At 46.6% G+C, this 27,931-nt stretch overlaps 1 protein-coding gene across 2 annotated transcripts in view; it reads left to right on the top strand.

Moving 5' to 3' along the window:
• Positions 1–27,931, top strand: part of stxbp5l (syntaxin binding protein 5-like) — a 239,368-nt gene that overhangs the window by 175,883 nt on the left and 35,554 nt on the right. The window contains exons 9-20 of one of the 2 annotated variants that reach the window (XM_039014920.1): positions 22–97; positions 10,358–10,515; positions 10,970–11,042; positions 12,585–12,732; positions 12,864–12,931; positions 13,274–13,314; positions 15,119–15,333; positions 15,537–15,688; positions 16,030–16,155; positions 18,043–18,194; positions 21,264–21,332; positions 23,014–23,079. In XM_039014920.1, coding sequence (XP_038870848.1) covers positions 22–97; positions 10,358–10,515; positions 10,970–11,042; positions 12,585–12,732; positions 12,864–12,931; positions 13,274–13,314; positions 15,119–15,333; positions 15,537–15,688; positions 16,030–16,155; positions 18,043–18,194; positions 21,264–21,332; positions 23,014–23,079 — 1,344 coding nt within the window. The remainder of the gene's footprint in view (positions 1–21; positions 98–10,357; positions 10,516–10,969; positions 11,043–12,584; positions 12,733–12,863; positions 12,932–13,273; positions 13,315–15,118; positions 15,334–15,536; positions 15,689–16,029; positions 16,156–18,042; positions 18,195–21,263; positions 21,333–23,013; positions 23,080–27,931) is intronic. The other variant, XM_039014921.1, reaches the window with a different exon arrangement.

Below are 27,931 nucleotides of genomic sequence, written 5' to 3'. Positions count from 1 at the left end.
CCCTTTTATCGTCATCCCCAGGGAAGATACTGAAGGACGGGAGGAAAGAGTCGTGTAAGCCCATCCTCAAGGTGGAATACAAGACCTCCAGGAACAGGTAAATACTCTGCCTCTCTTCATCTCATACACCTACCCAACAGATCCCAGATCCCTACATCACACCCTGTACTGTACTAACCAACATGGTACTCTAGTGCCAGGCGAAGCTGCCTTGTGTACTGTAAAATGAAATGTGTTTGCCATAACCACTTTTCAGGCAGCGGGATTTTCATAAAGGTTGTTGCTTTCTATTCCATTTACCCTCAAATAGAGACGTTTTTCCTATGATATTTCAAATTATTGCCAAGAGCAGTTCCCCTGTAGTGAAAAATGTATTTGTCAAGTTTCCGATGTTTGTATTTGCCAAAAACTATTTTGATCACAGCTTGTTGTTCAGAAGTGAAACCTGGTATAAACGAGCTTCAGATAGGTCTGAGTCATCCGCTGGCTTTCTATCACAGAAAACAGTACAAAATACAGGGAGCCTTTACCAGAGAGCCTTTAACAGGGCGCCTTTAACAGGGAGCCTTTAACAGGGAGCCTTTAACAGGGAGCCTTTAACAGGGAGCCTTTAACAGGGAGCCTTTACCAGGGAGCCTTTAACAGGGAGCCTTTAACAGGGAGCCTTTACCAGGGAGCCTTTACCAGGGAGCCTTTAACAGGGAGCCTTTAACAGGGGAGCCTTTAACGGGTAGCCTTTACCGGGGAGCCTTTAACAGGGAGCCTTTACCAGGGAGCCTTTACCAGGGAGCCTTTAACAGGGAGCCTTTAACAGGGAGCCTTTAACAGGGAGCCTTTAACAGGGAGCCTTTACCAGGGAGCCTTTACCAGGGAGCCTTTACCAGGGAGCCTTTACCAGGGAGCCTTTACCAGGGAGCCTTTACCAGGGAGCCTTTACCAGGGAGCTGTTAAGAAGCGTTTCATCTCCAGACATGGGATTGATAGGAGCCTCTGAAGCAGAATTCCCTCTTGGCTTGATGCTCTGTGTTGTCTGTTTGGAATGCATGATTGTTCCTAATTATCTCTTCCTATTTCTCCCTTCAGTGGTTAGTCAATTGCAGTGGAGGCTTGTAATCATATAGTTGTAGTTGTGTGAAGTTGAATATTAAAGGGCTAGATAGACAAGGAAGTACAGGTGCACCTCTGAGACTGAGACACTTTAGACTGCCTTTCAGGGTGTGACCACGCTTTGTAATGCTGAGAGAAAACAGCAGAACACTCTTGTTACACGGCCAGGACCCTGACTTTAACGGTGGGCGGTTGTGTCTGATGACCGTTGTGCCCGTCGTGACTGTGGGCGGTTGTGTCTGATGACCGTTGTGCCCGTCGTGACTGTGGGCGGTTGTGTCCGATGCCCGTCGTGCCCGTCCTGACTGTGGGTGGTTGTGTATGATGACCGTCGTGACTGTGGGTGGTTGTGTCTGATGACCGTCGTGCACGTCGTGACTGTTCGCGGTTGTGTCTGATGACCATCGTGCCCATCGTGACTGTGGGTGGTTGTGTCCGATGCCCGTCGTGCCCGTCCTGACTGTGGGTGGTTGTGTATGATGACCATCGTGACTGTGGGTGGTTGTGTCTGATGACCGTCGTGCACGTCGTGACTGTGGGCGGTTGTGTCTGATGACCATCGTGCCCATCGTGACTGTGGGCGGTTGTGTCTGATGACCGTTGTGCCCGTCGTGACTGTGGGTGGTTGTGTCTGATGACCGTTGTGCACGTCGTGACTGTGGGCGGTTGTGTCTGATGACCGCTGTGCCCGTCGTGACTGTGGGCGGTTGTGTCTGATGACCATCGTGCCCATCGTGACTGTGGGCGGTTGTGTCTGATGAGCGCTGTGCCCGTCGTGACTGTGGGCGGTTGTGTCTGATGACCGTCATGCCCGTCGTGACTGTGGTCGGTTGTGTTCCTTGACTGTCTGGAGGGTGTTGATCGTTTGATCCTCAGACGGTTCAATTTGTCCCAGGGCGGGCCCAGACCAGACTAACACATTCACAGTCACTCTGCGTGTTATGCTGATGAATGAGGACCCAAAAGCGACGTAATAGTAACAGAGTCTTTATTCCAGTAATAAACAAATAATGATTCTCCTGGATATTATCAATGGTCAAATCCTCTCGTCAATAGAGAGGAACGACTGGAGACGCGACCACAGACTGCAGGTCGCTTCAGGAAGGCACAGGCCGTAGCTGACATAGACACCTGCTCACACGCAGCATCTGAAGAAGGCAAAGAACACGACAGGGCGGAACAAGGACACAGGAACAGCAAACATCAAACAAGAATCCGACCAGGCAGAAGCGGAAAACAGAGGGAGAAATAGGGACTCTAATCAGAGGGCAAAATAGGGGACAGGTGTGAAAGAGTAAATGAGGTCGTTAGGAGAATGAGAAACAGCTGGGAGCAGGAACGGAACGATAGAGAGAGAAAGAGGGAAAGAACCTAATAAGACCAGCAGAGGGAAGCACAGGGACAAGACATGAAGATCAAAGACAAAACATGACAGTACCCCCCCACTCACCGAGCGCCTCCTGGCGCACTCGAGGAGGAACCCTGGCGGCAACGAAGGAAATCATCAATCAACGAACGGTCCAGCACGTCCCGAGATGGAACCCAACTCCTCTCCTCAGGACCGTAACCCTCCCAATCCACTAAGTACTGGTGACCACGTCCCCGAGAACGCATGTCCATGATCTTTCGTACCTTGTAAATAGGAGCGCCCTCGACAAGGACGGGGGGGGGGGAGGGAAGACGAACGGGGGCGCGAAGAAAAGGCTTGACACAAGAGACATGGAAGACAGGGTGGACGCGACGAAGATGTCGCGGAAGAAGCAGTCGCACAGCGACAGGATTGACGACCTGAGAGACACGGAACGGACCAATGAACCGCGGAGTCAACTTGCGAGAAGCTGTCGTAAGGGGAAGGTTACGAGTGGAAAGCCACACTCTCTGACCGCGACAATACCTAGGACTCCTAATCCTACGTCTATTGGCGGCTCTCACAGTCTGCGCCCTGTAACGGCAAAGTGCAGACCTGACCCTCCTCCAGGTGCGCTCACAACGTTGGACAAAAGCCTGAGCGGAGGGAACGCTGGACTCGGCGAGCTGGGACGAGAACAGAGGAGGCTGGTACCCAAGACTACTCTGAAACGGAGATAGCCCGGTAGCAGACGAAGGAAGCGAGTTGTGAGCGTACTCAGCCCAGGGGAGCTGTTCTGCCCAAGACGCAGGGTTTCGAAACGAAAGGCTGCGTAATATGCGACCAATCGACTGATTGGCCCTTTCTGCTTGACCGTTAGACTGGGGATGAAACCCGGAAGAGAGACTGACAGAAGCACCAATCAAACGACAGAACTCCCTCCAAAACTGTGACGTGAATTGCGGACCTCTGTCTGAAACGGCGTCTAACGGGAGGCCATGAATTCTGAACACATTCTCAATGATGATTTGTGCCGTCTCCTTAGCGGAAGGAAGCTTAGCGAGGGGAATGAAATGTGCCGCCTTAGAGAACCTATCGATAACCGTAAGAATCACAGTCTTCCCCGCAGACGAAGGCAGACCGGTAATAAAGTCTAAGGCGATGTGAGACCATGGTCGAGAAGGAATGGGAAGCGGTCTGAGACGACCGGCAGGAGGAGAGTTACCTGACTTAGTCTGCGCGCAGTCCGAACAAGCAGCCACGAAACGGCGCGTGTCCCGCTCCTGAGTAGGCCACCAAAACCGCTGGCGAATAGAAGCAAGCGTACCCCGAACGCCGGGATGGCCAGCTAACTTGGCAGAGTGAGCCCACTGAAGAACAGCCAGACGAGTAGAGACAGGAACGAACAGAAGGTTACTAGGACAAGCGCGCGGCGACGCAGTGTGAGTGAGTGCTTGCTTTACCTGTCTCTCAATTCCCCAGACAGTCAACCCGACAACACGCCCTTCAGGGAGAATCCCCTCGGGGTCGGTAGAAGCCACAGAAGAACTAAAGAGACGGGATAAGGCATCAGGCTTGGTGTTCTTATTTCCCGGACGATAGGAAATCACGAACTCGAAACGAGCGAAAAACAACGCCCAACGAGCCTGACGTGCATTAAGTCGTTTGGCAGAACGGATGTACTCAAGGTTCTTATGGTCAGTCCAAACGACAAAAGGAACGGTCGCCCCCTCCAACCACTGTCGCCATTCGCCTATGGCTAAGCGGATGGCGAGCAGTTCGCGGTTACCCACATCATAGTTGCGTTCCGATGGCGACAGGCGATGAGAAAAGTAAGCGCAAGGATGGACCTTATCGTCAGACTGGAAGCGCTGAGACAGAATGGCTCCCACGCCCACCTCTGAAGCGTCAACCTCGACAATGAATTGTTTAGTGACGTCAGGAGTAACAAGGATAGGGGCGGATGTAAAACGCTTCTTGAGGAGATCAAAAGCTCCCTGGGCGGAACCGGACCACTTAAAGCAAGTCTTGACAGAAGTCAGAGCTGTGAGAGGGGCAGCCACTTGACCGAAATTACGAATGAAACGCCGATAGAAATTAGCGAAACCAAGAAAGCGCTGCAACTCGACACGTGACTTAGGAACGGGCCAATCGCTGACTGCCTGGACCTTAGCGGGATCCATCTGAATGCCTTCAGCGGAAATAACAGAACCGAGAAATGTGACAGAGGAGACATGAAAGGCGCACTTCTCAGCCTTCACGTAGAGACAATTCTCTAAAAGGCGCTGGAGTACACGTCGAACGTGCTGAACATGAATCTCGAGTGACGGTGAAAAAATCAGGATATCGTCAAGGTAAACGAAAACAAAAATGTTCAGCATGTCTCTCAGTACATCATTAACTAATGCCTGAAAGACAGCTGGAGCATTAGCGAGACCGAACGGCAGAACCCGGTATTCAAAATGCCCTAACGGAGTGTTAAACGCCGTTTTCCACTCGTCCCCCTCTCTGATGCGTACGAGATGGTAAGCGTTACGAAGGTCCAACTTAGTAAAGAACCTGGCTCCCTGCAAAATCTCGAAGGCTGACGACATAAGGGGAAGCGGATAACGATTCTTAACCGTTATGTCATTCAGCCCTCGATAATCCACGCAGGGGCGCAGAGTACCGTCCTTCTTCTTAACAAAGAAAAATCCCGCTCCGGCGGGAGAGGAAGAAGGCACCACGGTACCGGCGTTGAGAGAAACAGACAGATAATCCTCGAGAGCCTTACGTTCGGGAGCCGACAGAGAGTATAGTCTACCCCGAGGGGGAGTGGTCCCCGGAAGGAGATCAATACAACAATCATACGACCGGTGAGGAGGAAGGGAGCTGGCTCTGGACCGACTGAAGACCGTGCGCAGATCATGATATTCCTCCGGCACTCCTGTCAAATCACCAGGTTCCTCCTGAGTAGAGGGGACAGAAGACACAGGAGGGATAGCAGACATTAAACACTTCACATGACAAGAAACGTTCCAGGATAGGATAGAATTACTAGACCAATCAATAGAAGGATTATGACATACTAGCCAGGGATGACCCAAAACAACAGGTGTAAAAGGTGAACGAAAAATCAAAAAGGAAATGGTCTCACTGTGGTTACCAGATACTGTGAGGGTTAAAGGTAGTGTCTCCCATCTGATACTGGGGAGAAGACTACCATCTAAGGCGAACATGGGCGTGGGCTTCCCTAACTGTCTGAGAGGAATGTCATGTTTCCGAGCCCATGCTTCGTCCATAAAACAACCCTCAGCCCCAGAGTCTATCAAGGCACTGCAGGAAGCAGCTGAACCGGTCCAGCGTAGATGGACCGACAAGGTAGTACAGGATCTTGATGGAGAGACAGGAGTAGTAGCGCTCACCAGTAGCCCTCCGCTTACTGATGAGCTCTGGCTTTTACTGGGCATGACATGACAAAATGTCCCGCAGAACCGCAATAGAGGCAAAGGCGGTTGGTGATTCTCCGTTCCCTCTCCTTAGTCGAGATGCGAATACCTCCCAGCTGCATGGGCTCAGTCTCTGAGCCGGTGGGAGGAGATGGTTGAGATGCGGAGAGGGGAAACACCGTTAACGCGAGCTCTCTTCCACGAGCTCGGTGACGAAGATCTACCCGTCGTTCTATGCGGATGGCGAGTGCAATCAAAGAGTCCACGCTGGAAGGAACCTCCCGGGAGAGAATCTCATCCTTAACCTCAGCGTGAAGTCCCTCCAGAAAACGAGCGAGCAACGCCGGCTCGTTCCAGTCACTGGAGGCAGCAAGAGTGCGAAACTCTATAGAGTAATCCGTTATGGATCGATCACCTTGACATAGGGAAGCCAGGGCCCTGGAAGCCTCCTTCCCAAAAACTGAACGATCAAAAACCCGTATCATCTCCTCTTTAAAGTTCTGATAATCGTTAGAACACTCAGCCCTTGCCTCCCAGATAGCTGTGCCCCACTCCCGAGCCCGACCAGTAAGGAGTGATATGACGTAAGCGATCCGAGCTCTCTCTCTTGAGTACGTGTTGGGCTGGAGAGAGAACACAATATCACACTGGGTGAGAAAGGAGCGACACTCAGTGGGCTGCCCAGAGTAACATGGTGGGTTATTAACCCTAGGTTCCGGAGACTCGGAAGACCAGGAAGTAGCTGGTGGCACGAGATGAAGACTCTGAAACTGTCCAGAGAGATCGGAGACCTGAGCGGCCAGGGTCTCAACGGCATGACGAGCAGCAAACAATTCCTGCTCGTGTCTGCCGAGCATTGCTCCCTGGAACTCGACGGCAGTGTTGAGAGAATCCATAGTCGCTGGGTCCATCTTGGTCGGATTCTTCTGTTATGCTGATGAATGAGGACCCAAAAGCGACGTAATAGTAACAGAGTCTTTATTCCAGTAATAAACAAATAATGATTCTCCTGGATATTATCAATGGTCAAATCCTCTCGTCAATAGAGAGGAACGACTGGAGACGCGACCACAGACTGCAGGTCGCTTCAGGAAGGCACAGGCCGTAGCTGACATAGACACCTGCTCACACGCAGCATCTGAAGAAGGCAAAGAACACGACAGGGCGGAACAAGGACACAGGAACAGCAAACATCAAACAAGAATCCGACCAGGCAGAAGCGGAAAACAGAGGGAGAAATAGGGACTCTAATCAGAGGGCAAAATAGGGGACAGGTGTGAAAGAGTAAATGAGGTCGTTAGGAGAATGAGAAACAGCTGGGAGCAGGAACGGAACGATAGAGAGAGAAAGAGGGAAAGAACCTAATAAGACCAGCAGAGGGAAGCACAGGGACAAGACATGAAGATCAAAGACAAAACATGACACTGCGGGCAGTCAGTTTGTCCCAGGGCTGGCTCAGACCAGATTAACACATTCACAGTCACTCTGTGGGCTAACTGTCTCTCTCTGATCCTTCTGACTCATTGAGCGAGACAGGAATAAATACTCCCAGCAGCCTTGTGGAAATGAATTGGTTGAAACATAGAACTCTGCCTAACTCATAATACCAATAGCCGTTCCCCTGTAGTGCAAATTAATTTGTCAATTACATGTGTTTTACTTGCCAGAGACTATTTAGTTCCTAGCTTGAAACCTGGTATGAACGAGCTCCAGATAGGTCTGAGTCATCCGCTGATATTCTATCATATCAGAAAAGTATTACAAATACAGGGAGCCTTTACCAGGGAGCCTTTAACAGGGAGCCTTTACCAGGGAGCCTTTACCAGGGAGCATTTAACAGGGAGCCTTTACCAGGGAGCCTTTAACAGGGAGCCTTTACCAGGGAGCCTTTACCAGGGAGCATTTAACAGGGAGCCTTTACCAGGGAGCCTTTAACAGGGAGCCTTTACCAGGGAGCCTTTAACGGAGAGCCTTTACCGGGGAGCCTTTACCAGGGAGCCTTTAACAGGGAGCCTTTACCAGGGAGCCTTTACCAGGGAGCCTTTAACAGGGAGCCTTTAACAGGGAGCCTTTACCAGGGAGCCTGTACCAGGGAGCCTTTACCAGGGAGCCTTTAACAGGGAGCCTTTAACAGGGAGCCTTTACCAGGGAGCCTTTACCAGGGAGCCTTTAACAGGGAGCCTTTACCAGGGAGCCTTTACCAGGGAGCCTTTAACAGGGAGCCTTTACCAGGGAGCCTTTACCAGGGAGCCTTTAACGGAGAGCCTTTACCGGGGAGCCTTTACCAGGGAGCCTTTAACAGGGAGCCTTTACCAGGGAGCCTTTACCAGGGAGCCTTTACCAGGGAGCCTTTACCAGGAAGCCTTTAACAGGGAGCCTTTACTAGGAAGCCTTTAACAGGGAGCCTTTAACAGGGAGCCTTTAACAGGGAGCCTTTACCAGGGAGCCTTTACCAGGGAGCCTTTAACAGGGAGCCTTTACCAGGGAGCCTTTATCAGCGAGCCTTTACCAGGGAGCTGTTAAGAAACTGAGACACTTTAGACTGCCTTTCAGGGTGTGACCACGCTTTGTAATGCTGAGAGAAAACAGCAGAACACTCTTGTTACACGGCCAGGACCCTGACTTTAACGGTGGGCGGTTGTGTCTGATGACTGTCATGCCCGTCGTGACTGTGGGCGGTTGTGTCTGATGACCGTCGTGCCCGTCGTGACTGTGGGCGGTTGTGTCTGATGACCTTCGTGCCCGTCGTGACTGTGGCTACCAGGGAGCCTTTAACAGGGAGCATTTACCAGGGAGCCTGTACCAGGGAGCCTTTACCAGGGAGCCTTTACCAGGGAGCCTTTACCAGGGAGCCTTTAACAGGGAGCCTTTACCAGGGAGCCTTTAACGGAGAGCCTTTACCGGGGAGCCTTTACCAGGGAGCCTTTACCAGGGAGCCTTTAACAGGGAGCCTTTACCAGGGAGCCTTTACCAGGGAGCCTTTACCAGGGAGCCTTTACCAGGTAGCCTTTAACAGGGAGCCTTTACTAGGAAACCTTTAACAGGGAGCCTTTAACAGGGAGCCTTTAACAGGGAGCCTTTAACAGGGAGCCTTTACCAGGGAGCCTTTATCAGCGAGCCTTTACCAGGGAGCCTTTACCAGGGAGCTGTTAAGAAGCGTTTCATCTCCAGATATGGGATTGATAGGAGCCTCTGAAGCAGAATTCCATCTTGGCTTGATGCTCTGTGTTGTCTGTTTGGAATGCATGATTGTTCCTAATTATCTCTTCCTATTTCTCCCTTCAGTGGTTAGTCAATTGCAGTGGAGGCTTGTAATCATATAGTTGTAGTTGTGTGAAGTTGAATATTAAAGGGCTAGATAGACAAGGAAGTACAGGTGCACCTCTGAGACTGAGACACTTTAGACTGCCTTTCAGGGTGTGACCACGCTTTGTAATGCTGAGAGAAAACAGCAGAACACTCTTGTTACACGGCCAGGACCCTGACTTTAACGGTGGGCGGTTGTGTCTGATGACTGTCATGCCCGTCGTGACTGTGGGCGGTTGTGTCTGATGACCGTCGTGCCCGTCGTGACTGTGGGCGGTTGTGTCCGATGCCCGTCGTGCCCGTCCTGACCGTGGGTGGTTTGTGTCTGATGGTCATTGTGACCGTGGGTGGTTTATGTCTGATGCTCTTTGTGACCGTGACGGTTGGTGGTTGTGTCTGATCTGGAGGACCGCCGGTGGTTGTGTCTGATGGTCATTGTGACCGTGAGACCGTGGGTGCTTGTGTTTGATGACCGGTGTGACCGTCAGGTCCGTGGGTGGTTGTCTCTGATGGTCATCATGACCGTGGGTGGATTGTGTCTGATCATGATGCCCGTCGTGACCGTGGGTGGTTGTCTTTGATGACCGCTGTGCCCTTGTGCGGTTGTGTTAGTCTGGCCCAGACCAGACAAACCCATTCACAGTCATTCTGTGGGCTGTGGGCTAACTGTCTCTCTCTGTTCTCGCGGACTCACTGAGATAGACAGGAAGAATTATGCCAAGCAGCCATGTGGGAAGGAAGGGCACCATTGGCTGAAATATACTGTACATCGTTATCCTGCCATGTGCATTTTTTATATTCCTCCTTAAGTATCTATATTATACTGTAGTTCTGATTTCATTTTTCACTTATTTTAGACACTGTGATGTTTCTCGTAGTTTCATGGTTTATTTTGTTGGGAAGGCTTAGCTTGGATGGTGCGTCAGCGGACCATCAGCTGTCTGTCGTAAACAGGACATGATGTTTTTCATGATCATCCATGACAGCTTACTGTCCATCTATTGTGTGACAAGTTCACGAACGCTCTCGTGACCGATCATCCTATGTTATACCAACATTAAATATTTCCTGGATTTCATAGGGACACTTGGTCACTCTATCATGATATTGACATAAGATCACAATAATGTCAGTCCTTACGACCTGTTTGTCTTTGTCTCCGCAGCAGTGAGCCCTATGTCATTTTCTCTGGGGGTCTGTCATATGACAAGTCCGGTGGAAGGAGGCCCACCCTGACCATCATGCACGGCAAGGCCATCACGGTGCTGGAGATGGACCACCCTATTGTAGAGTTCCTAGTACTCTGTGACACCCCATACTCCAACGGTGAGTGGAGGGTTGGGGGGGGGGGGGGGGGGGTGGAGGTCAGTAGGTTGGGTTTGAAGGATGGAGTAAAAGCCACCCCCCCCCCTCTCTCTCTCACTGGCCCTCTCTCTTTCACTCACTTGCTGACTCTTACTCTCTGTCTCTCTCTCTCTCCCCTTGATAATTAGTCTAATTTGAGTCAAAGGTGTGATGGTAATGAGTGCCTCTGTGAGACCTTAAATTACTATATCTGCTCTCTCTCTGTCCCATACCTGGGAGAGCAGAGGAACAGGGACTTTAGTACAAAGTACACACGCTCGCACACACACACGTACACATTCATATATTTACATTTCTATTTAAAGTATTGGAGTGAAGGATTTCCACAGTATTACATTCTCTATGTCTACTATATCTATTGGTTCTGTGTATGAATGTAATTCACTACTCTGTGTATCTATGTGACTGTCTACAGAGGTCCAGGATCCTTATGCAGTGGTTGTGCTTTTAGAAAAGGACTTCATCGTGGTGGATCTGACACAGAGCAAGTATGTACACACACACGCACGCACGCGCACACTCGCACACTCACACACACACACCCTCCTGCAGTGAGGTGTCCTGCTGTGGTCCAGAGGGGAGCAGACTGTCACCTCCTGATGTGACTCGATGTGACAGGAGGTGTAACAGCCCTCTAACACCACGTAACAGCTATAAGAGTCCCAAACAGCATCAATGGTGTTATGTCGTGTACTGGAGGCGAAGTCAGGTGCAGGAGAGCAAAGTGTAGTTAACAGGCGCACATTTATTTTCCGTTCGGAAACGAGAGCACTACAATAAACAAACGCGCTCAAAAAACGGAACATAAATAAAAGTAAAGCGCATAAATCAAACACCACATAACATGAAACAATTACACACAAAGACATGATGGGAAACAGAGGGTTAAATACATGTAGATTGATTGGGGAAATGAAAACCAGGTGTGTATGGAACAAGACAAGACAAATGGACATATGAAAAATGGAGCGGCGATGGCTAGAAAGCCGGTGACGTCGATCGCCGAACGCCGCCCGAACAAGGAGAGGAGCCGACTTCAGCGGAAGTCATGACAAATGGATTGAAACATAGACACACTATCGACACATTCCATTGGCTGATTAAGAGAGAGGGTCACAGATGGCCATTAAAACAAAGAAAATAAACGCACACAGACACACACACAACACACATCCACCACATCCACCCAAATGTGTCACATTGCCTTGAGAGAACCTTAGTCCACTGTCACTCCGGTCAGCTGTCTGTCACTAAAGTGTCATCATCACTAAGGAAGCAAGCCAAAGACCATGTCACTGTGACACTGTCACACCTATGTCCACTGCTCTTCTTAAAATAGCCTCATTGACACTCTCTGTAGATGATACATCAGCACTATGATGGAGGAGGCTGAAGGAGGGACAGGGACGCCTAAGCTAGTTATCAGTAGCTGTGTTAACATTATAAGGATGTTGATAAGAAACACTAATTGGACAATACGGTGCTGGGAAGAACTTAAGTGGTGACCTGGGTGAGGTTATCTCCTGCAAAAATACCCATTAGATATACACTACAAAACATTAGGAACACCTAATCAGTGTAGATGAAGGAAAGAAGTAGTAGGTGCCTGGCGCACCGGTTTGTGTCAAGGACTGCAGCGCTGCTGGGTTTTTCACGCTCAACAGTTTCCTGTGTGAATCAAGCATGGTCCACAACCCAAACGACAATCCAGCCAACTTGACACAACTGTGGGAAGTGTTGGAGTCAACATGGGGCCAGCATCCATGTGGAACGCTTTCGACACTTTGTAGAGTCCACGCCCCAACCAATTGAGGCTGTTCTGAGGTCAGCTCAATATTAGGAAGGTGTTCTTAATGGTTTGTCCACTCAGTGTACATAAACTGCAATGCTCAGAGCTAGAGCACTGTACCTTTTGCTTCTTTGCTATGTAGATATTTTGGTGATAACATTCTGTAGCAGTCACGTACGTCCACGTCTCCCTTGTGAGAACTCTACATGCACGCAATAACAGTTCCCTCTCCCTTTTGCAGCTTCCCCATCTTTGAGAACCCCTACCCAATGGACATCCACGAGTCTCCTGTCACCTGTACGGCTTACTTCGCTGAATGCCCTCCTGACATCATCCCCATCCTCTACTCCATAGGGGCCAAGCAGAAGAAGACTGGCTACAGCCACAAGGTACGCTACAGGTCATAGGTCAGACAATGACAAGATGGCTAAAACAAAAAAAACTCAATTACGTCCTGCATTTTTCAGTTCATGACCTGCTGTTTCTTACAATCCATGACCACCTGTTTATTTGATGACAGGAGTGGCCAGTGAGCGGTGGCACATGGACACTAGGCTCACAGACCTACCCAGAGATCATCGTCACAGGGTGAGTCAGTGGGTTCCATACTGTTGGATGGAGACCTTTTTTCTTTTTAAAGCTTGGCCACTGGGCACACACTTGTTGAATCAACGTTGTTTCCACGTCATTTCAATGAAATTACCTCGAACCAATGTGGAATGCGCGAACCATTGACGTCTGTTCCCAGTGGGTGTGCACAAACATTGAGTCACTGGTTCTATTTATTCGGACAGGATGTAGTAAAGGTTTCCTCTGCTCCTCTGGTGTTTATCATCGGTAGAAGCATTAGAGTGGGAATGTCTAATTCTGCTACAGTTTAAGAAATAGACTGCTCTTTACCTCTTTCCCTGTCTTGTATCCTTTGTGCAGACACGCAGACGGAACCGTAAAGTTTTGGGACGCCTCTGCTAGTAAGTTCTCTCCCTCCACCCTTTCTTACATTGAATGTCGGCAATAATCTCTAACACTTGTCGTGTACGATTACATAACGTGTTGGTAATAGCGTTGCACGTAAAGTCAAGTAGGCGGTGCTTACATTTGTCCTGTTTCACGTATGCGTAACCTGTACAAGTGTGTGGTGTGAAGTGGAAATGTATTTTTGTTTGCCTTTCCGACACCCCTGAGACACCCTCAGAGAGTGGGGTCACGGCCAGGGATCAGCCATTATTGACACCGACCCTGGCGCATTTAGGGTTAAGTGCCTTGCTCAAGGGCAGATGGGCAGATTTTTCACTTAGTCAGCGCAGGAATTCGAACTAGCAACCTTTCAGTTACTGGTCCAATGCTATTGCCGCTAGGCTATCTGTCGCCCCATAATATCTACATTCATCCATTTATAATCTCAGCAAAAAAAGGAACGTCCTCTCACTGTCAACTTTATTTTCAGCAAACTTAACATGTGTAAAAATTTGTATGAACATAACAAGATTCAACAACTGAGACATAAACTGAATAAGTGCCACAGACATGTGACGAACAGAAATGGAATAATGTGTCCCTGAACAAAGGGGGGTCAACATTTAAAGTAACAGTCAGTATCTGGTGTGGCCACCAGCTGCATTTAGTACCGCAGTGCATCTCCTCCTCATTGACTGCACCAGACTTGCCAGATCTTGCTGTGAGATGTTACTCCACTCTTCCATGGCACCTGCAAGTTCCCGAACATTTCTGGGAGGGAATGGCCCTAGCACTCACCCTCCGATCCAACAGGTCCCAGACGTGCTCAATGGGATTGAGATTCGGGCTCTTCACTGGCCATGGCAGAACACAGACATTACTGTCTTGCAGGAAATCACGCACAGAACGAGCAGTATGGCTGGTGGCATTGACATGCTGGAGGGTCATGTAAGGATGAGCCTGCAGGAAGGGTACCACATGAGGGAGGAGGTTGTCTTCCCTGTAACACACAGCGTTGAGATTAATGCAATGACAACAAGCTCAGTCCGATGATGCTGTGACACACCGCCCCAGACCATGACGACCCTCCACCTCCAAATCGATCACGCTCCAGAGTACAGGCCTCGGTGTAACGCTCATTCCTTCGACGACAAACGCGAATCCGACCATCACCCCTGGTGAGACAAAACCGCGACTCTTCAGAGAAGCGCACTTTTTGCCAGTCCTGTCCGGTCCAGTGACTGTGGGTTGTTGTCATCCTGTACCTGTCCCGCAGGTGTGATTTTCGGATGTACCGATCCTGTGCAGGTTTTGTTACACGTGGTCTGCCACTGCGAGGCCAATCAGCTGTCCATCCTGTCTCCCTGTGGCGCTGTCTTAGGTGTCTCACAGTACGGACATTGTAATTTATTGCCCTGGCCACATCTGCAGTCCTCATGCCTCCTTGCAGCATGCCTAAGGCATGTTCACGCAGATGAGCAGGGCATCTTTCTTTTGGTGTTTTTCAGAGTCAGTAGAAAGGTCTCTTTAGTGTCCTAAGTTTTCATAACTATGACCTTAATTGCCTACCGTCTGTAAGCTGTTAGTGTCTTAACGACCGTTCCACAGGTGCATGTTCAATAATTGTTTATGGTTCATTGAACAAGCATGGGAAACAGTGTTTAAACCCTTTACAATGAAGATCTGTGAAGTTATTTTGATTTTTACATATACTGTAAACCCTATTCCCTTTAGGCCCTGGTCAAAGTAGTGCACTACAAAGGGAATAATGTGCCATTTGGAATGCAATCTATATACCTCCCTGTCTTGTGTGACCAGTTACACTGCAGATGCTGTACAAGCTGAAGACGTCCAAGGTGTTTGAGAAGCCCAAGGTGGGAGAGGGTCGGATGGGCGAGCTGGTAGAGGAGGACCCCTACGCCGTTCAGATGGTCAGCTGGTGCCCACAAAGCCGTCTCTTCTGTGTGGTGGGCATTTCTGCCCACGTCATCCTCTACCGGTTCAGCAAACATGACGCCAACACACAGATAGTGGTGAGTGGATGAGAGAAGTTTCCAATCCCGCTTCCCAAGTCATTCCACATTCCACAGTTGTTTTACCACCAGAACACCTGATTTTAACGTATGAAGGGCTTGAGGGTTAGTTTACTTGTTTAGTGAGGTATGCCAGTGAGTATGCTTGCTATATCAGTCCCAGCAAATCTCTGCATCTATGTGTGTGTGCATGTGTTTGACAGTCACTAGAGGTGCGTCTGCAGTTTGATTCGGAGGACGTCATTTCCCCGTCAGAGGCAGAGAACAACCCGTGTTTCTCGGACCCCAGCTCCCACTCCCCCCAGCCGCCCGGTAGCCCTGGCAGTGGCACACAGGACAGCCTCCCCTGCCTCAAGTGAGTCACTCCTGTCAGACACCTCAACAGGGTCCGCCGGCGCCAAAGGTGTCGCTGTGATGGAAAAACCCGATTTACGCGGAGTTCCTATGAAAATGCAGAAGATATATTGAACAACAGCGTCAGAAAGAATGAATCGATATGTATCACACATACAATCTCTCCCTTTTTCCTTCTAACTCTCAACCTCCCTCGCTCTTAACAATCTCCATCAACTGTCTCTCACTTTCCCTCTCCGTCGCTTTCTCTTTCTCTCTCTCTATCTCTACCTCTCCCTCTCTACCCTCCTCCCTCCCCCTTTCCCTCTACCCTCTCCCTTCCCTTCCCGCTCTGTATGTCAGGGTGAAGAATCGTCCAGTGCGGATGCCCCCGGGGTACCAGGCTGAGTTGGTGGTGCAGCTGCAGTGGGTGGATGGAGAACCCCCCCAGCAGATCACCAGCCTGGACATCAACTCTGCCTACGGCCTGTGAGTGACCCTGTACTCTCTATGTGTCTCTGTACCCTAACTACCTTTCACTTCCACGCTCACACCATCCATCTCTCACTCTCTTTCTCCAGCTCTCACTTCATCTCTCCCCTCCGCTCCATGTCTGTTCCCTGCTTTTTCATGTTCCCCCCTTCCCTTTCCCTCTATCGCTCTCTGTCTTTCTTTCTTTCTCTCTGTCTATCTGTTTCACACAATCTGTCTTTTTTTACCCCCCTCACTCTCTCTATCTCCTCGTATTTCCCTCTCTCTTATCTCCTCTCTCCCTCTTTGTCTCTGTCTCTGTCTGAGCTGCGCTTCTTGATTGTTGTCAGGCGTCTTTTGTCTTCAAAGTGATTCACATCATATCCTTCTCATTTTCCACCTCTCAAGCAAAACACTGTTTTATTCATCAGCCCAGCTACTATTTTCTAATAAATGGAATAAAGTATACGCCTAAATACACAGCATGAAATTAATGTTATTTTTCTGCTTCACCCTGATACATTTTTCATAACACTCAGTCCCATCTATGATTCAAGTGTAGCAGAGGGAAACGGTAATCAGTAAAACATGATTAAAAGGTAGAAAATGCAGCTTGTATGGTTTGCTGGGAAAATAACCTGCTTTGACAGAGGAGAGAATCTTTGTTTGCTCTTTCTCTGCAGTTAATCAATAGACAGCCTCAAGGCCATTTACAAACTTCTGTTCTGAATGGCAGAGTTGGTAGAAAAAGCCGATAAATTCGCAGCTCTTTAAAAAAAAGAGTCTACATTACTGGGGGAATACACAGAAAAGGTCACTAACCTTACCCCTGAGAAGCTATTAACATTTTAAAGTGTGTTTGAGTCATCTCTTCTGTGTGTCTTCTCCAGGCGCTTATAGGCCTACACTCAACACACACACACTGGGGATATGTTACAGTGGTATGAAGAAGCAATATATTGAGCTGGATTCTAAGTGATGTTGGTTCTAGTGTGAACATTGGAATGTTGGTCGCATGCTGAAGTTATTTTCTGGAACTGGAATGACCGGTAGTCTAGCCGTTAGAACATTGGGCCAGTAACCGAAAGGTTGCTGGTTTGAGTCCCTGCGCCTACACGGTGAAATGTCTGGCTATGTGCCCTTGAGCAAGGCACTTAACCCTAATTGCTCCAGGGTCCCCTTTGATAATGGCAGAGCCTGGCCGTGACCCCACTCTCTGAGTTGGGATATGCAAAAAGAAGATATCCAATCCACATTAATACACACTTGTACATGTGTGAAATAGGCCAAATATAAGCACCCACCAAATTATTATTATAAGTCTTCCTACAGTATTTCAGGCATGTTGTTGATTGGCAATGTAGTATTTGTATGCTGGTCATCATGCTTCTCAGTACACAGGGATGTTGTTGCCACAATACAGGAAATTGTGGGGGAAACTTACCACTTTCCATTTTCAGTGTTTCCATGTATAAGAATCCCTGATGTAATCTCTGATTCTGTGATCTCTGAATAATGTATGTATGGGAAAAGATGCCTCATGTGTGATTACCTATGTGTTTTTTTTGTGTGTTTCCTGAACAGACGAGCTTCTAGTAAATTGTATTATACTATAGATAGGAATTATTCTTCAGGTTATGGGTTTCGAACCTCAGGTTTATCTATCTGTTTTCTCCCTTCAGTTTTACACTAACTAGGTAGTGGCTGGTTCTCACTCTCTTCTCGTGTGTGTGTGTGTGTGTGTGTGTGTGTGTGTGTGTGTGTGTGTGTGTGTGTGTGTGTGTATGTTTGTGTTTGTGTGTGTGTGTGTGTGTGTGTGTGTGTGTGTGTGTGTGTGTGTGTGTGTGTGTGTGTGTGTGTGTGTGTGTGTGTGTGTGTGTGTGTGTGTGTGTGTGTGTGTGTCAGCCTAGCGTTTGGGAACTGTAATGGGCTCACGGTGGTGGACTTCCTTCAGAAGACGATCCTGATGTGTATGGGCACACTGGACCTGTACGGAGCCGCAGACCCCTACCAACGACTCACACGCTCCCCACGCAAGAACAGACAGTCCACCTCAGGTAGGGGAACACCCACACCCCGTGTTCCACACACACATACATACATACAAACTCACATGAACATAAACACATGTATTGGTATGTTTGCACACACAGACATACAGTGCATTCGGAAAGTATTCAGACCCATTGACTTTTTCAACATCTTGTTACCTTACTGCCTTGTTCTAAAATGTATCAACAAAAAAAATATCTCGTCAATGTACACACAATACCCCATAATGATGAAGCAAAACAGGTTTTAAGAAATGTTTGCAAATGTATAAAAAAACAAAAACAGAAATACTTATGTAAATAAGCTATTCAGACCCTTTGCTATGAGACTCGAAATTGAGCTCAGGGGCAGGCATCCTCTTTCCATTGATCATCCTTGAGATGATTCTACAACTTGATTGGAGTCCGCCTGTGGTAAATTCAATTGATTGGACATGATTTGGAAAGGCACACACCTGTCGATATAAGGCCCCACAGTTGACAGTGCATGTCAGAGCAAAAACCAAGCCATGAGGTCGAAGGAATTGTCTGTAGAGCTCCGAGACAGGATTGTGTCGAGGCAGAGATATGGAAAAGGCAGCTTTGAAGGTCCCCAAGAAAACAGTGGCCTCCATCATTCTCAAATGGAAGAAGTTTGGAATCACCAAGACTCTTCCTAGAATCTGTCCGCCCGGCCAAACTGAGCAATTGGAGAGAAGGGCCTTGGTCAGGGACGTGACCAAGAACCCAATGGTCACTCTGACAGACCTCCAGAGTTCCTCTGTGGAGATGGGAGAACTTTCCAGAAGGACAACCATCTCTGCAGCACTCCACCATTCAGGCCGTTATGGTAGAGTGGCCAGATGGAAGCCACTCCTCAGTAAAAGGCACATGACAGCCCGCTTGGAGTTTGCCAAAAGGCACCTAAAGGACTCTCAGGCCATGAGAAACAAGATTCTCTGGTCTGATGAAACCAAAATTGATCTCTTTGGCCTGAATGCCAAGCATCACATCTGGAGGAAACCTGGCACCTTCCCTATGGTGAAGCATGATGGTGGCAGCATCATGCTGTGGGGATGTTTTTCAGCGGCAGGGACTGGGATACTAGTCAGGATCGAGGGAAAGATGAACGGAGCAAAGTACAGAGAGATCCTTGATGAAAACATGCTCCAGAGCACTCAGGACCTCAGACTGGGGCGAAGGTTCACCTTCCAACAGGACAACGACACTAAGCACACAGTCAAGACAACGCAGGAGTGGCTTCGGGAAAGTCTCTGAATGTCCTTCAGTGGCCCAGCCAGAGCCCAGACTTGAACCCGATCGAACATCTCTGGAGGGACCTGAAAATAGCTGTGCAGCGATGCTCCCCATCCAACCTGACAGAGCTTGAGAGGATCTGCAGAGAAGAATGGGAGGCTTGTAGCATCATACCCAATAAGTCTCAAGGTTGTAATCGCTGCCAAAGGTGCTTCAACAAAGTACTGAGTAAAGGGTCTGAATACTTATGTAACGTAACAAAATGTGTAAAAGGTCAAGGGGTCTGAATACTTTCCGAATGCACTGTATCAACAATTCTCTCTCTCTTTGTCTCTGTCTGCCGCTCTCTCTCACCTTTTCTTTTGCATTCGTTACGACCTTAGTCTCCAATTCTGCCTCTCTATCTTATCTCATCTGTCCATTCTTTCTCGTTCTTGTATATTTTCCTAACCTCTCTGTGTCCCTACAGTACAGACATACATACATACAGTACATATGCAAAATAAAAAACACACACAATTGTTCACAAACAGCCACGCGAGGTGCATGTGACAGGCTGCATTCCGCGGGAGCATCATGTGCATGTTGTGGTTCTTTCTGTTAGTCCGGCTTGAGCACTACTGTAAGATAAGAGTCACAGAAGCTTTCCTGAGACTGACACCCTTCTGAGTACTACTAATCTGGACTGGTGCTGGTACACCCTGTGACTACATCACTCCTCCTAGCCCCCTCCACCCTCCCACTACACACACATGCGCATGCACATGCCTGCAGACCCAAAGACAGACACACATGCAGTGCTCTCGCTGTCTGTCCATTTTCTGAGGAAAACCCACAAGAACTTAAAAGTAGAGAAAAGGCTTAGAATAACTTCGGAGGCATAACCTTTGTATTATTTTCTGAAGGACAGTTTAATGTACGTTTTAAACCCTCCTCGCGATCTTGGAAAGGCTTTTTATCTTGTAAAAACTCCCACAAGTATACCTGAAGAAACCTTCCATGTATTCAGGACTTTGTTTGGCAGCGGTAGAGGAGGAGGATGACTCCTGGCTTTATTTTATTATTTTTATTTTTTTATTTATTTATTTTTTTTTTTTTATTTTTTTATAGAGCGACGGGACTATTCACATCGCCTTCTCTACTTCAGTGAAGTCTCCCAGGGTAGCCTCAGTCAGATCAATCAGTCTCTTTTAGAAGAGAGAAAAGAGAGAGGTAGAAAGGGATGCTCTCACCCCTGAAGTTGCTACTTTTCTCCTTTTCAGTAATGGCCAGCTTAACTCTGTTCACGTTGCTTATCTGCGTGGTTAAATAAAGGTTAAGAATATAAAAACATGTAAAAACTGAGTATGATGTCCTTTAGCTGTTGTCCCTACCACATATCTATGTGAATAGGACTATATATGTTTTCATCTCACGTAAGAAGACGTTTTATTGTTGGTTTTATTGCAGTATTGCACTTTTCTTACACTCAATTCCAATTGATTAACAATGCTTTTCCAGAAATACAACTGTACATCAACTTTGCCCAATCAGGAAGTTGCACAAGTAATGCTAATTGGACTTCGGGAAGGTGGACTGGGTTTGTCCTTATTTTCCCCAATACTACTAGGTTTCTGTCTATTCCTGTACAATGCTTTTTCATTTTGGGATAAGTAGGATCAGTTACTGTTTGGGGTTGGAACCTGGGTTGCTCTGTTCTCCTTTACACTAACTGGGTTGCTGCTTGCCTTCACTTTATTTTTCACTCTGGGCCTTTGTGTTCTTCTCTCTCTCCCTCCTCCTCATCCCTCCCTTTTGGTGACTGTGGCTGCTGGTGTGGGCATGTGGGCCTGCCTGCAGACTTTTGCATGCGCGGCCTGTCTCACTTTTATTCCGATTCAAAGAAAAGGATCCGTACGTCCTATCAGAGTAAGTCAGGCCATCCTCAAGGCAAGGAGACCGGGGAGGGAAACAAGGGGACAAGGGAAGAAGGGACCAAGGGAAGAGAGAAGCAAGAGGATTATGGCAAGGGGACGTACTAGAGAGATGATTGGAATGACATTGACTGTTGCTGAAACAGCTCTGAAACAAATCCCAGTGGCACAGCTATTAATGAATCAAATGCCAGTGCTTTATCAAAACCTATGAATTATTTAATCCAGTTATGTCAATATAGTATGTCCTTTTGCCAAGGGTCCCCTTTTATGAAGTGACTAAATGTCAAAAAGCCAAGACACTGTATACATTGTAAATGCAGCACAGAGATTTGCGTGAGTAAACGTTCAATCATGACATAGACATCCAGACATCATATAACTACGATGTGGACTTTTCATAGCTGAGTAAAAGTTTTTCTTTATTAATACACTATTTGAGACATTTAATCGACTTTGTTTTATTTCACAACTTCAAGAACCAAGCATTCATTTGATGAATTACTTCAAATTAAACATTTCAGGCTTTTGTTTCCCTATAGTTGATCAGAGTCAAAAAATGTATTAAAACATTGGAGCTGAGTTTTGTCCCAGCACAGTTACTCAGTTAGAACAGTGCAATTTTTTGGAATTTCAAGACATTTAACTTAAAGTTTCGGTAAAAGACTAGAGTTTAGATTTCACATGAGATTCTTGGTTTTACTAGACTTAAGAGCAACTTGATCACGCTGCGACAAGGTCTGTGTCTCTTTATTATTTGTGTGTATCTGTTTGAATGAGGCTTGTGCTGCATACACTATGTTTTATTAATACATTTGTCATTACTTTAACGTTCAGATATCAATCATAGGGCAATGTAGGCCCACCCCTCTAAGCCTGGTTCCTCTCTAAGATTCTTCCTAGGTTCCTGCATTATAAGGAGTTTTTCCTAGCCACTGTGCATCTGCCTCTGCATTGCTTGCTCTTTGGGGTTATAGGCTGGGTATCTGTAAAGTACTTTGTGACAAGTGCTGATGTAAAAATGGCTTTATAAAATCAATGTGATTCATTGAAGTGCGAACAATGAAAAGGATTGAGTTGGGTAATATCTGATGCGCTGACGTTACAGGCCTCACGCTGAATACTCAGCCAAACTCTGCAGTGCAGGCCTCATATCATGTGGTGTTAATTGCCATACATGCTGGTAGTGAACCAAGCTGATCCTGAGCTTAACACAGACGGAAATTATTCACGTTGAACTTTTAGCTATAGCTATATTGAGATGTGTGGCCTCTGTAGACCACGGTATAAGTAAAGAAATGGAAGATGCGACTACTTCAGAGGTGTCCAATTTCTATGTATCTGAAATTGACGCACGCTATAGAATGCCCTTCTAGCCAATCAGAATCCCGTATCAAACAATGCTCTGGTATAAATGATCATCATGTATGGGGGAAAACTTCCTGAATTTTGTGTGTTGCGTCAGGATCAGAGTGGTACGCCTAGGCAACGGACAACGTTATGCTACTGATAACTGTATGGTGTGTCTCCATGGCAACATATGCTGTTAAGGCACTGTCAACTGTCTGTTATATCACCATGCTTTCTTTATATGACCATGACTGAAGAGTCTCTCTTTATCCCACGTCCTTCTCCTCCTCCTCCTCCTCCTGTTGGAATCTGATTGGTTGCGACAGGCCTTACAGAACTCTCCGATAACCAGGTATCCATGGACATGGAGAGAAGCAAGTCACCCACCTCAGGTAACGCCTCACACACACACACACACACACACACACACACACACACACACACACACACACACACACACACACACACACACACACACACACACACACACACACACACACACACACACACACACACACACACACACACACACACACACACACACTCTCTCTCTCTCCACCCAACTCACTTCACAGGATTGTTACATCTGATCAAAGCTGAAGGTCGTAATGGGATGCCGGTCGGTTTCAGCAAGAACCTAGCCTCGGGGTATGGACTCTGTACCTGTCACTGGGGTACGGACACTTTACCTTTGGGGCATCGCTTTAACTTGAAGTGAATGGTAACTGTATTAACATATCACCCTGGAAGGATACTTCTTAAAGTGTTCCCAGCTAGCACATAACAAACCATATGTTTCTTAGAGCTCGGTGAGAGCGTGGTCATTTAGCATTCTATGGTTAACCTTGCCACAACTTTCTTGGAATGGTGGAGGATAGTTGCATTCCTTTGGAACATTATCAGCACATTGAACCCTTTGACGCGTGCGATCACATATTTGTGATCGTTGTTCAGTGGTCCCTACAGCATCACAACGCTGTGATGTGATTGGGACAGTAGCAACAGAACGTATGATGCAACAAACGCCTCTAAACACCATTGTTGTCTGAAAAGCATCTAAACAGTGTTTTGTACTGATGGGAAATAAAAGGTCTTCATAACTTTATTCCTCAATTTCACCTTTTATTGTAAAAGATAAATGTGACCTTCTTCATCCAAGCATCAGACGGACCACATCCACAACCAAACGCGTTCCATAAACCAGTCTAAATAACAGGTGGCGCTGACAAAAAACAAAAACAACATAAGTTAGCAACCTAACAGCTAAGCTAACAGCAGCTAAATTCTTTATGATGGCAGCCATGTTTGTTTATGTTTGACAAGCAAAAACTCCCTAATCCTAGAATGCCATTCACTATAAGACGCAAATAAACAACGTCTAAGTCAAAGATGGCTGTGCAAACTTAGTTTGGCAACTTTTCAGCATATTACAAATCTTCAATGTACTTGTTACGGTGTATACAAGAACCGGAGCACATGACTTGACAAGTCGTTTACAGTTTTTGACAAATCACAAAGCAAATAAAATGTTATATTCTCACAGAGCATCACCCCAAATACAAGCCTACTGCCTAGCCTAACTGTAACGCGAAAGCTTAACAGGGTTGCCAGATATGGAGGAAATCATTTAATGGGGGCTATGTGGGGGGGTTAATTTAATGTGTGGAGGGTTTTCAAGTCTATGCGGGGTAGAAATGGGGGAAGATATCATCGGGGGATATGATGCAGGAAATATTACTATGATGTAGGATTTATCAATAAATGGGAGAAAACACAGGAGAAGTTTCTAAGCTAAAAAAATTAAAAATAAACCTGGAAATGGGAATTAGAGCTGGCAACCCTGAGGTACCTTAGTTACAATCTGATGCCGAGTTCAAAACAACTGGGAACTAGGAAGTTGGAAATCTCCGACTTCCGACTTTAGTGTGTTCAAGACTACTGGGAACTCAGAAAAAAACAAGCTGCGACTGGGGAAAAATTGATTTGAACGGTCATCTAATTCGAAATTCGAACTCGGGAATTCTGTCCATTTTCTCGAGTTCCAATCTTCCGACCTGAAAATCACTGACGTCATGATTTGACCTCGTATTTTTCAGAGTTCCCAGTTGCACCATAAATCAGTCGAGTGCACCTTCCCTTCACCTCGTTTTGTTCTAACATCTTTGGTCTGACAGACACTTATGTGACAACCAGAATGCATTGTATGATGCCAACAAACATGGCGCCACAAGTATCTGGGAAATAGCTTTGCATTAACTAGATATAATCAGTACAACCTTCACAAAAGTATGTTACATATGTGTCCATTACAGTCTATGCAAGAATCAGAATGCATAATTTTTCACTAGTACTTGAAAACGTGAATAAAACAGTAAATACATTATGCTCCATACATACAGTATGCTACAGTAGAAATGACAACACCATATGTAGAAAATAAGCACGTACTTTGATAGGAACGCACACATGTCCAAAGTTATTATTTGTAAGGGAAACAACAAAGGCAATGAGGGGCAGCCAGAAAATGTGCCGTAGGAAAAAGTTTGTGCCATGCCTGTTCTGACTAGAGATGGGCAAATGTCTGGATACTTGATCTGGGGAAACACTGGGGAAGTGCTTGGGTTCTCCTCGAAGAGAGAAGTTTGTCTGGCTCAGTAAAGCCTCAAACATACATTGTCCGCAACGGTGAAATGGGCTAATTCTTATGTGAATTAATTAGGATGCGTAACACACCTCAATTCAAACTGTTTGAAAATAAAACTTGTTAGAAAATCATTTGAAATGGACAAGTTGAAACATAGCCAGTAGATAATTAGCAGGCAGCGTGCCTTGGCTTGTGTGCTGCGGGGGGTTAACTGTCCTGTTGCGTAACAATCACACTTTGGAACAGTCACGCGCATAAAAAAAACTGTTAGAGATATTTGGAACTCACAGGGAAAAGGTTAATGAGTGCTTGTTTCCTTTGAAATTGTTTTTATTTGAATAGGTTCAAATGAACAGCATTGTACGAGTTAAAAAACATGGCATGCTAGCTCCCTCCTGGTGGCACATTGGACTAATACCATGGATAGAGAACAGAAGATTATAGTTTAATGCCTAAGGAAAATCATGTGTCCTATCTCTGCTTGGAGTAAAAAAAAGTTAACTCAAAATAAGCTATCATTGTTATTAAAGGTATTATTGAAACATTGAGTGAACATTTTAAGGAAGTTATTCAAAAACCTCCAAATAACCTAGAATTTCTATTCTCAGGGCGTTAATAAAATCTCCCATGAAAACTTTCAAGGAGCCACAGTAAAAAGATACAGTACCAGTCAAAAGTTTGGACACACCTAATCATTACAGGGGTTTTCTTTATTTTTACTATTTTCTACATTGTAAAATAATAGTGTATGTTCCCACAACTTCAAAGGAACCAACTGTGCTAACTGGGTTAGATTTCTTGCTACGTTGTTGTTAGTATTTTCATGGGTCTATTTAGGAAACAGATACTGTATCATCCCTGCGGTTGTTGAGGAAAAATACATTGTGTGTGTGTGTGTGTGTGTGTGTGTGTGTGTGTGTGTGTGTGTGTGTGTGTGTGTGTGTGTGTGTGTGTGTGTGTGTGTGTGTGTGTGTGTGTGTGTGTGTGTGTAATGCATTTTGGTACCTTTTAGGGCTTTTTGCACCATTACCAGGGATATATGAGCAAGAGAGAGAGAATTGTATTTGGTGCAAATCATTCTCTAAGCTCTAGACCTCAGCTGAATTTGGTATTGAATGGTCTGGCTATTGAACAAGTTGAGGACACTAAATCACCTGGTGTTACCTTAGATTGTAAACTGTCATGGTCAAAACATATAGATTCAATGGTTGTAAAGATGGGGAGAGGTCTGACCGCAATAAAGAGATGCTCTGCTTTTTTGGCACAACACTCCACAAAGCAAGTCCTGCAGGCTCTAGATTTTTCTTATCTTGATCATTGTCCAGCCATGTGGTCAAGTGCTGCAAAGAAAGACCTAGTTAAGCTGCAGCTGGCCCAGAACAGAGCGGCATGTCTAGCTCTTCATTGTAATCAGAGGGCTGATATAAATATTATGCATGTCAGTCTCTCTTGGCTAAGAGTTAAGGAGAGACTTACTGCATCACTTCTTCGTTTAATAAGAAACATTATTGTGCTGAACAATTACACACAGCTTTGACACACACACTTACCCCACCAGACATGCAACCAGGGGTCTTTTCACAGTCCCCAAATCCAAAACAAATTCAAGAAATCGAACAGTAAAGTATTCAGACCCCTTGACTTTTTAAACATTTTGTTACATTACAGCCTTATTCTAAAATGGATTAAATACAAAAACAATCCTCAGCAATCGACACACAATACCCCATAATGACAAAGAGAAAACAGGTTTTTACAAATGGTTGCTAATTTACTTAATTATTCAGACCCTTTGCTATGAGACTCGAAATTGAGCTCAGGTGCATCCTGTTTCCATTGATCATCCTGGAGATGTTTCTACAACTTGATTGGAGTCCACCTGTGGTAAATTCAAATTATTGGACATGATTTGGAAAGGCACCGTCTTTTTATATAAATTCCCACAGTTGACAGTGAATGTAAGAGCAAAAACCAAGCCATGAAGTTGAAGGAATTGTCTGTAGAGCTTATCTCTAACAGTTTGTTTTATGCGTGTGACTGTTCCAAAAATGCTTATTTAACCCGTCTCCTCTCCTTCATCTACACTGATTAAAGTGGATTGAACAAGTGACATCAATAAGGGATCATGGCTATCACCTGGTCAGTCTGTCATGGAAAGAGCTTTTGTATACTCAGTGTGTGTGTATATATACGTAGATAGATAGATATAATTAGAGAGAGAGATAATTAGAGAGAGCAGTGGCCTGCAGGTTTGCTAGATGGATGTGTTAGAGCGAGTAGGTCGGCCAGTGAGGGAGTTTGCTCCAGGCCAGATGCACCAGACTGTTCTTAGATCAGAGAATTGGCTTTCATGTGTGTGTGTGTGTGTGTGTGTGTGTGTGTGTGTGTGTGTGTGTGTGTGTGTGTGTGTGTGTGTGTGTGTGTGTGTGTGTGTGTGTGTGTGTGTGTGTGTGTTTGACAGAGTTACATTTTTCCCACTGCCCTTCTCCTCCTCTCTATCACTCCCCTCCTCTCCCCTCCCTTTCTCCTCTCTCTGCTCAGACCAAACCAGCTGTGCCTGAGAATGAGCATTGAGAAGGAGCTGGGGCTAAATGTTTAAT

The sequence above is a fragment of the Salvelinus namaycush genome, chromosome 19 (assembly GCF_016432855.1).
Source record: "Salvelinus namaycush isolate Seneca chromosome 19, SaNama_1.0, whole genome shotgun sequence".
Lineage (NCBI taxonomy): Eukaryota > Metazoa > Chordata > Actinopteri > Salmoniformes > Salmonidae > Salvelinus > Salvelinus namaycush.
This window is presented reverse-complemented; position numbering and strand designations above follow the sequence as displayed.